This window comes from Plectropomus leopardus, chromosome 24, assembly GCF_026936395.1.
Source record: "Plectropomus leopardus strain MGB_pleo_1.0 chromosome 24, ASM2693639v1, whole genome shotgun sequence".
NCBI lineage: Eukaryota > Metazoa > Chordata > Actinopteri > Perciformes > Serranidae > Plectropomus > Plectropomus leopardus.
Window position 1 is genome coordinate 10,994,143 of NC_142199.1, and position 10,284 is coordinate 11,004,426.

Genomic DNA, 10,284 nt, shown 5'->3' on the forward strand with positions numbered 1-10,284 from the left:
CAAACCTTTCACTTAAACAGATCATGTTGGCCATGATTTATAGTTGTTCAGGATATCTGAAATGTCATGTTTTATTTAGAACTAAGCTTGGTAAATTATCTTTTGGAGGGGGTGGGGGATGCTAAAAATGGGGGGAAAAGTAACACTCAATTATGTTTTTTGTCTAGTGTTCATGTTTAATTAATTTACAGACATGATTGTCATTTATTGTTTTTTTTCTACTTTTTTTTGCTGTTGTGGTTATATCCTTTATTCGTGACAGATTTTTCTATGTATTTTTAATTTTAATGTTAACTTTTTTTTTGCCATTTTACAGATTTTATTGCTGTTTATTATTCCTGACAGAGATTGCTGCTAGTTATTTATTTTTTATAGACTTTTTTTCATCATTTTACTGTAGTTCTGAAGGAATCTGAATTCATTAGAGCATTAAACTCTTATGTTCAGTCAATTTTCCCTGAATACACGATGGTTGATTTATTTAGACAGGCAGACTGTGAATGTAACTTTAAAAGGCAGATTTTGTGGGGATTATCCCTTTAATGCCAAGCGGGGTTCCTCTTCTAAACATTACGGTAACGTGTAGGATTTTCGTTGTGCGGATTACCGTAATGACTGTATTCAGGCAGTAGTAACAGATCCCAGATCCCCGCTTTGTCTCCTCCTCAGACAGCGCTGGAGGATAGAAAGAAACATGAATCGCTCTTGGCTGTGGAGGTTTTTCACACTATTGCAAGTTTCTGCTTTATGTTTGGTTCCCGCTTCAGGTAATAACAAATTTAAACAAATGCGACTCGTAAAACATCGTGTAAACGTGTTTGTGAGAGTTTGCCGCCGTTTGTTTCGCTGTGCCAACTTGAGGTAACTTTTGTTGTTGGAGTCATTCATCACTTCACGAGCTAGCTAACGGACGTTAGCCCGCGAGCTAACTCAGCCAAGCGCGCTGTGCTAACTTTAAGGTTTGCACGGATGGTTGTTCCGCTTTAAGCGACACTGTAAAATAAATGATATCGACCATGGTAGTTATATTCATTGAGGCTGGGCGCAGATGTAGAAACACGTCAGCTAAGGCTAGTTAGCACAAACAAATGATCTGGCTGGATGCCCCGGCAGTGTTTACTCAGACACACGAAGGCTCAGCGTTTATTTTGTGCTGCATTTGTAACTTGAGCCCATGATGTGAAAAGCGTGCAAAACCAAAGCAGGATATTTAAGGTCATTTTAGGACACAAGCTCTTTAATGACCCAATGGCCTTGTTCGGGGACACTGACCTGATGCTGACCCAATAAGCTCCATTTCTCCTTACTGGATCTATCAAGAAAGCAACTTTTAGATGGCACATTTAAACCCAGATTGAAGCACAGTGTGAGGTGCAAGTTGCAGACACAAAACAAAGCCAGCGATTGACCATCAAATGTGAATCAATTCCATTAAAACCAAGAATGAAACTTCCTGAAATAACAATTAAGATGAACAACCCAATAAAATATACAGATATCTGAAAAAAAGTTAAGATTAAATAACATAATACTAAAAATACATATGAATTAGAATAAAAACTATTAAAACAGAATGAAATAAGATAAATAGACTGATAAAAGATAACACATGAGTTAAACCAATAAAATAGGTAACCCACTAAAGTAAAAGAAATACAATAATAGTCACAGTTAAACCAGACAGTAGCCGGATGTGCGGCAAAAGAGGAGTTTTTGACTTTTAAAGATGACACTGTTGTGACATTTTATTGTCATCGCATCGACCTAGGATAACTAAACCACTTGTTTGTATTATGTACTAAGTTTAGTAAATTGTCTTAGTTTTTTGCCACTGAATAAATTGACAAAAGGTTAAAAGGTGTTGAAATTAGGCAGGTACAGTGTCACTCTTTCACCATTTCAGATCAAGCAAACTTAAATATAAGTTTATAAGATAACTCACAAGCGGCACGATGTCTCGGGTTCAATATGGCCGACTTCACCCTGTCAGACAGGTTCTATTCATGTGATCCTCTGATTTGAAAGGTCTGGCAGCAATCAGGCCTGGGTGTGACTATGAAATTAATCTCAGCTTTCTACAATAATATGATTAAACACAATAACCTCATCATTTAACAAGGGGGGCAGTTACTTTTTCACACAGGATCATGTGGGTTTGGGTAGTATTTTTCTCTTAACAAATAAAGTCAGCACAGAAAAACTGCATTTTATGTTTACTTGGGTTATCTTTGTTTAATATTTAAAGTTGTTTGACGATCTGAAACAGTTGAGTTTGACACACATGAAAAAAAGTAAGAAATCGGTAAATACTTTTTCACAGCACTGTATGTGTCCTTAGATCATTCTTCGGGTATTTTAAGATGGTTAAAGGCACAAAGAAAGACTCAGTGATCTCTTTTTTGTTGTGCAGTGTTCCTGTCTGGTTGATTCATTGACATGATTGTTGTTTATCGTTTTCTACATTCTTTGGTTGTTTGTATTGCTGTTCTCTAACACTAGTTTCCTTTATTTGTAGGTCAACAGTGGAAGAAAATTAGGGACAAGATTTCCGATGCTGTCAAAGGATACACTCCCTGCAATCCCGTCAACTGTAGCTGCCACGTAAGGTGTGTGTGATGCCGTCATGTCTTTGCTTTTCCTCATATATTGTAATTCAGATTTCTCTCAACTACCATGAATTAGATTTGTGAAGGAAATCACGCAGCAATAAAACTCTCTTGAGACTAGTTCATGTTTATGCACCACTTGTGTTTTTTTTCTGAAGATACAGACGAGCAATTGCCATAGTGCCACTGCGCAGGTTTAATTTTTGGATCGCTTCTCCCCCGCCACTCTCGATATCTGTCTCAGTGTCCTACATGATGACCTGCGGCCGTTCAAAGGGAGAAGCTCTGAAGATCTCATGGCTGCGACTGTTCAAAGAGGGGTGGGCACCCACTACCAGATCATCGGTCACAAGTTGTACAGAGAACACAACTGTATGTTTCCTGCCAGGTGAGGAGAAAAAGTCTGTCATGTGATTATTTATTATGTTCGGTCACCTCAGAAGCCGTAACGGCTCAAGTTGAACACATTGTTACTTACTGCTCCCAATCAGCTGATTGTTTGCTCTTTTTGTAGGTGCAGTGGGATGGAGCATTTCATCCTGGAGGTGATTGACAGGCTGCCTGACTTGGAGATGGTGGTAAATGTCAGGGATTACCCACAAGTCCCCAGCTGGGTGCAGCCGACCCTGCCCGTCTTGTCTTTCAGTAAGGTCAGGCTGTAGGCATTAGTTTTACGCACACACTTTGATACACACACAAATGCCGGTTTTGATCTGTGTTTTATGTTTGATATGAGTAGACAGCAGACTACCAGGACATCATGTACCCTGCGTGGACTTTTTGGGAGGGAGGACCTGCCGTGTAGCCCATATACCCCACCGGACTGGGACGATGGGATCTGATGAGGGATGACCTTAAAAAGTAACGTTCAGCAATGTTTTTGTTACTTATTGGCATGAATCATTGATGAAGTATTTACAGAAAAAGAGTTGATAAATATTACACTGAAACAGCAATTATTTGCAGTTATGGCCGATGACATACACAGGGGCGTAATAGACGCAGGGTACCTGTCCCCCGCAGCTGCAGCGTCTGTTCACGATGCCGCCCGCACTTTTCCATAATGTCAATCGAGCTGGACAGCGGTTCAATTAATTTTAATCAAGAGTTTGTTTTTCCAAGTTGTCCTGAATGCACCGTGAGTGGATACGTGAGGGGGTCACTTGTCTTCCTCTTATCTCAGCCTGACTCAAATTTAAGATCTCGAAGTGCTCTTTTTCCTCTCTCACTGCAGTAATCTCTATTCGTCTGAAATAATCAGCTCTGGAGATCAACAAAAAGAGACCCAAAAGAAAACTTTATTGGCTAAAATGAGCCTTTAAAGAAATTGGAATCAGTGACCAAATTCAAGTCTCAACGATGTATTTTATCTGTTCTCAGAGGAGAGGAACCTCTGAGATGTAACATCAAGTTTCAGCAAAGCATATTTCTCTGATAAATTCTGTCAATGAAAATGGCGTTTTCTGCTTTTTTTTCCCCTTTTTTTAAAAAATTTCTCGCAAGTCTTGCCTTTGCATGCTGGAGTATGTTTTTTAATCTATATTTTATGGGTTTCATTGGTCCGTGTGTGATCCTTTACTGTGGCTGCCCACCGCAGAGGATCACCCCTGTCCTGTCCGGTGTTATTGGTTACTTGGTTTGGTTCCTTTTTTTTTTTTTATTTTCTTTTTTTAAGTCTTCCTCCTGAACAATCTGTCCCCTTCTGAAATGATTAAATGCATCATATAATTGTGCCTTTCTACGTGATGTGTTGTGGGAGGTCTGCAGCACAGTGGCCATGGAAGAAGAAAGAGTTCAAAGGATTCTTCAGGGGCTCCAGGTCCTGATCTTATTAGTTTGTGTGTTTACGTGACATTATACAACAATTTAAATGTTTTCATGTCAGTTATCACAGTTTCTTCTGTAATAACTCTCTACTCACCTTCTTCTCACCACCGTTGGCTGCAAAGCTGAGACTTACGATGACAGTTTAGTCATTGTCGTCTTTGTTTCTCTGACAGAACCAGTCCAGAGCGAGACCCTCTGATTCTTCTGTCCAGAGAAGCTCCAGACCTGGTGGATGCAGAGTACACTAAAAACCAGGCCTGGAAGTCCGAGAGGGTCAGTCATTCTGAAACCACACCAGGGTTAAAAAGCACCTGAAAAGACACTATACAGGGTTCATACAGTCATGGGGAACCATGGAAAATTCATGGAAATTCACAATTACATTTTCCAGGCATGGAAAAGTAATGGAACGAGTCAAAATCATTGAAAGTTTTGGAGAACTGTGTTGTAAATTAAATTACATTAATGTAACACAATAGTGAATGTATTTAATAATTTAGGGGAGGGAATACAACATTAAATGGCTGCATTTTATGTTTTTCTTGTATTTGAATTTTTGGCAATTTTTACAGGAAAATTTTTTTATTTAAATGGACATATAGCATTATTTATTTTATTTTTTTAAGAAAACAGGTTGGGATGGCATTGTTCTTTAAAATAAGTTTGGCCTTTTTTGCTTTAAAATTTTGGGCACTTTTTTATTTTAGAAAACTTGATTTACTGAATTTAGGGCGATTATTATTATTATTATTTTTTTGAAAGGCATGTTTATTTTCAAAATGGCCAAAATGACACCATTCATCACAGAAACTGTAAAAACATAAATAATCATTGAATTTTGAATTTCCTACTGTCCTTAAACAGATCATGTGGGACGCTGAAATAATGTTTGAATAGAGTTTGAATCTTATGTTGTCCACGACAGCGTGTGGGAATCCTGTATTTTGACTCAAAAAGTTGATCAGTATTAATAATTCACTAACCCGTGTCTTTCTGTCTGTTTTAGGACACACTAGGGAGACCCCCGGCCATAGAAATCCCTCTGGTCGATCACTGCAAATACAAGTAGGCCGGATTTTGAATAACAGACAAAATGTGACCTTTAAGACGCTGTTGGATGTCCGTCTCGCTGAGCGAAGCACATAACTTGTGATCAGTCTTAACCGTCCCTTCCTACACCTGCAGATATTTATTCAACTTCCGAGGTGTGGCGGCCAGCTTCCGCCTCAAACATCTCTTCCTCTGTGGTTCGCTGGTGTTTCATGTGGGGGATGAATGGCAGGAGTTTTTCTACCCGCAGCTGCGGCCCTGGGTCCACTACATCCCAGTCAAGCAGGATCTCTCTGACGTCAGGTACCTCAGCCGGTGTCACACGTTTTCTCCTCCGTTATGACATTTACATGCAGTCCTGGTCCTTGTGTGACCAGTTTCACTGAGTTCCATATTTTGCATCTCTCTTAAGGAACGCCTTAGAAAACACATGACACGAGACCAAACATGCACTTTTTCAGTTCTGCCAGTTTTTGTCCATTTTTACTGGCACAAAAAAACTTGGACACAAGGTTTTAACATAGCAACAGTTATGTGTTTTAAACAGGATTGTCAAATGATACATTTTTTAATTGCCATTAATCACAGAATTTCAATTGTTAATTGCGATTAATCCCATTTTTTAATACCGTTTTTAGTTCCATTGTTTTGCATTACAAAACATGTATCAAGTTCATATTGACAAGGTCGAGCAACTCTTACCAGATTGTCTTGATTTTGCAAAAACTGCAAAAGACAAGTATAGGTATTGTCTATAAAGCAATACTCATGGGTAGCCACAGAACCTATCTTCATTAAGATATCTTGAGGTCAGAGGTCAAGGGACCTTATGTCTTGTAGTTTCATGTGATATCAAATTCATCCCTCTAGAAATGTTGGCTAACATTTAAAGCGGTTAAAAATAAAATAACGTCTGTCAGCACCATATACATGTGCAGGTGATGTAACAGTTGAAACCTGAGAAGTTTCATGTTCAAATTCACACGCCTGCCTCCGTGCAGGTCACTGCTTGAATGAATGAAATCAGCACTGAAGGCACTTTTTAACCTGTGTCTGCACCCTAACATATTTTGGTCTGAATGTCCTCCGTGTGTACGTTATGCGTTGACATGTCTTTACGTGTTCTGTCTCTTAGGGAATTACTACAGTTTGTCAAGGAGAATGACGACATCGCACAGGAGATCGCCACAAGGTAACACATCAAATGTTACGATCGAATTTTATTGGTACTGAGCTGCAGCATCCGTGTATTTGGAAAAAGTCAGGGCTCCACTGTTCACGTATTTTTTGCCTCTGCGCCGGCTATAGCCGAGGCCGGAGGTGTTATGTTTTCAGGTTGTCCGTCCGTCCGTCCGTCCGTCTGTCCGTCTGGCACATTCTTGTGGACTGGGAGTAAACTGATATTGGTTTTACAGAGCCAATACCGATTATCAGTAGTTAATGAGACTGATAACTGACATTTGGAACCGATGTGCATTTACAATAAAAATGAAATGTTTCTGTTCATATTTAAAAAGTGTAATATAACAAATTCAACACAAAACAGATAATCAGCGAAATGTCAATTATCGCCCCGGCCGGTAATCTGTCGACCCCTTTTTGCGAATGCGATATCTCAACAATGCCACAAGGGAATTTCTGCAAATTTTGCACCTGTTTTCATTTGGACTCAGCAATGAGCTAATTCGAATTTGGTGGTCAAAGGTCAAGGTCACAGTGACCTTGCACCCATGTCATTCTCTTGAATGCAATATTTGAAGATAATCTTGAGCGAGTTTCCTCTAATTTGGCACAAACGTCCACTTGGACTCAAGAACGAAGCGATTAGAATCTGGTGGTCAAAAGTCAAGATCATGATGACCTCATACTAAATGTTTTTGGCCATAACTCAAGAACCACCTTGAAGCTGTGGTGATTTTTTAGATCTGTTGTTCGTGTGAAGCGTCCATGTTTTCACAGACACGGATGCAAACTGTAAATGTAGCCTGACTGCTGTGCAGACGTGTAGAACGGCGTTGCACGTCTGCCTGCATGCGTGCACACAGTTTGACTTTCTCTCTCTCTGCCCGCAGGGGAAAGGACTTCATCCTCAACCACCTGCGGATGGAAGACGTTTCCTGCTACTGGGAGCGACTCCTCACCGAGTTCAGCCGTCTTCTCACTTACAGACCCAAAAGAAACAACAGCTACAACCAGGTCGTCCACGGACCGGGCAGGACGGAGCTGTGAGAGTGAGACTCCATGGACCAGGGCAGCTGTAGTGAAGGCAAGCTCTACATTATCAGTGTAATCACTGACTGCACCGCAACGTGCGATTTCTATACAAGCAACATTACATGTCGATAAGTCTATTTTTGTCAAAAAAAAGAACTTAAAGTGTAGCTGAAGTGTAAAGCTTTGTCCGGATACTTCTTCCATTATTTCTAATGAATTCAGTCTTTTAGTCTAATGTGGACCATGTGTTACTGTTACTATGTATTCCACGGTCTACAGGCTGTGGTTCCTAACTGGTGCAGCCACTGGGTCTGGGATTTATATATATATATATATATTACTGTTCTCAAAAAAAAGGGAAAGTGTCTTTCTTTTTGCAGTAGGAAATCACACTGAAAAAATAAAGGCACTGTGCTGCAAATTAAAGTGTTTCTTTTGACATGGTCGCGGGTCTCTTGCGGTCCATTCAGAACAGACCTGCAAACCCACCAGTTGGGAACCACCACGAAGTATAGATGATACAGTATGATGTTGAATATGTTGTAGTATTCACATTGTACTGTGATTGTCACCCATGAAAGGTCATTTTTTTTACACTGTTGTGAAGAACTGTTGTGAAAAGATTAGTTTGTGTATTTGGCCAAAAAGCTGTGATAAAGCGTGCCCGGTCAAAGTGTGACTTTCAGGTTGTTGTTGCAGCTTGTAAAGAATTTTGGGGGGTTTTGTGTCAATAAAAAAGTTTTGAAACATCCCAGATCCCGAGGGCAGTATTTCTTTTTTGTTAAGAACATAAAAGGCAAGAAACAACAGGATCATTATCGGTTGCATGAAGTGCTTGATAGGCTTTTTTCCCACCGGGATTTAATGTACGCTGTGGAAAGACCTTTTTTGTAGTAAATCCTCCAAATCACTTTTTATTTCCCTTATATGCATCAGAGAGTATCCCGATCAAATTTAGTCCTCTGCCCAGTTTTTTAAAAAATTGTTATCATAATGATTTCTCAACTGAAGACACCCAAAATATTTTTTCTGTAAACTGTGCAGTATTTGCAGCTTAGTGCGGATGCAGCGTGCTGTTCAGTCCTCCCACCGCAGGGTGGCTCTGTCGTCATATCCGCTTGCGTCGCTGTAAACTGGCCGATGTCAAAGTTCATCGTCGAAGTCACCGCTGAGAAACAAACTCTTACGAGGACAGTTACTGAAACAGAAATATGTTGAGTATTTAGCGTCAATGTGCGTCAAATTGTGTTGCGGCTCTTTTGACTGTTTAGGAATTCAGCCTCTCCTGTTGGTGAGTTCATTTAAAGAAATGTTTTATCACCGATATGCTAGAAGCTAATAGCATGCTAAGTGCGTGTGCTAAGGCTCCCATTATCGGACAGACAGTGTATTTCCTATGAATGTTTTCATATAAACACGCAGTTTGCGTTCAACCCTTTATTTTAATTCCCACGTGTCATTATAAGGTCAAGCAGAAGATGTATTACTTACTTTATTTCACCGAATAACTACGGCGAGATATTAGCCGAGTTAGCAGTAGCCAGTAGACTGCAGTCTGCACGGTGTGACCTGACAGCTTTGCTACAGCAAGCGAGGAGACACTGTGCATAATGTTTGTTAATTAAAACGTTTCAAATGTGTTATTTTTATGTAAGAAAAGCAAACAATGATTTGCATAAGTGAAGCTGTGAGTAGCAAGGGTGTCTGACATGGACCTAAATTGATTTAATTGTCAAGGGTGTTTGAACTTATTTTTGGTACATTTCAGGATATGTTAAATATAATTAAATATATGGAATAAAGTGTGGTATTTATACATTCATTGTACACTGGTGAGCGTTCTGTATTTCAATTTTATGTAATTTTATAATTCTACTCCACATTTCAGAGGGAAATAAAGCACTTTTTACTCTTATCCAATTATATGAGTTTTAGTTGATGATGAATGAAAATATAATCAGCTAATAAATTATGTTATAGGTTGATCTACCCAGCAGTGAAACAAACAAAAAAAAGTATTGACAATGACCCCCACATTTACCAGCTGCAACATTAACCATTTTAAACATGAGCAAATCGGTAAGAAGGCAATGAGCAACGGAAGAAGAAATGACCCAAAAATAGCATGAAATTTGTAAAAAAAAGAAAATCCTTGAAAAATGAGTTTAAAAAATAGGTTAAAAAAATTAAAAGAGAAAAAAACACCTGAAAAAAGTGCAGAAGATAAATAATTTTGAAACTTAATTTTGAATAATGTAATTATGAGTTTTCCCCTACGTTATTTTGTTTTCCCTAAAAAGTTTCTCTAGCTTTTTAAAAATAGTTCTTTAAATCTACTCATTGCTGCAATTTTTGAAACCTTTAATGCAAAGTTGATCATATCCATTTTCCCATGTTTTTGAAAGGAATCAGACTAATTTTCTCATTTTTCAAAGGTTTAAATATTGGTGAATATCTGAGCATCTGAGTGCAGCATAAGAAATGTGATATCACTCCATGTTTTAAGAAGGTAACCGTAATGAACACACCAATGCATCAAATATTATAACCCAATAAGTAAAGACATATTAATCTGATATGGGTCATT

General features: G+C 38.9%; 1 protein-coding gene across 1 annotated transcript; it reads left to right on the forward strand.

Annotated features, from left to right (window-relative positions):
- The first annotated feature begins 632 nt into the window (after window positions 1-632).
- On the forward strand, window positions 633-8,448 carry LOC121938689 (protein O-glucosyltransferase 1-like). Its single transcript, XM_088074186.1, is given in 11 exon segments — window positions 633-767; window positions 2,516-2,606; window positions 2,851-2,994; window positions 3,121-3,256; window positions 3,346-3,467; window positions 4,366-4,425; window positions 4,607-4,706; window positions 5,440-5,498; window positions 5,619-5,786; window positions 6,619-6,675; window positions 7,556-8,448. Coding segments are annotated over 11 exon segments (1,167 nt in total). The 5' UTR covers window positions 633-694; the 3' UTR covers window positions 7,713-8,448.
- Window positions 8,449-10,284: the final 1,836 nt, after the last annotated feature.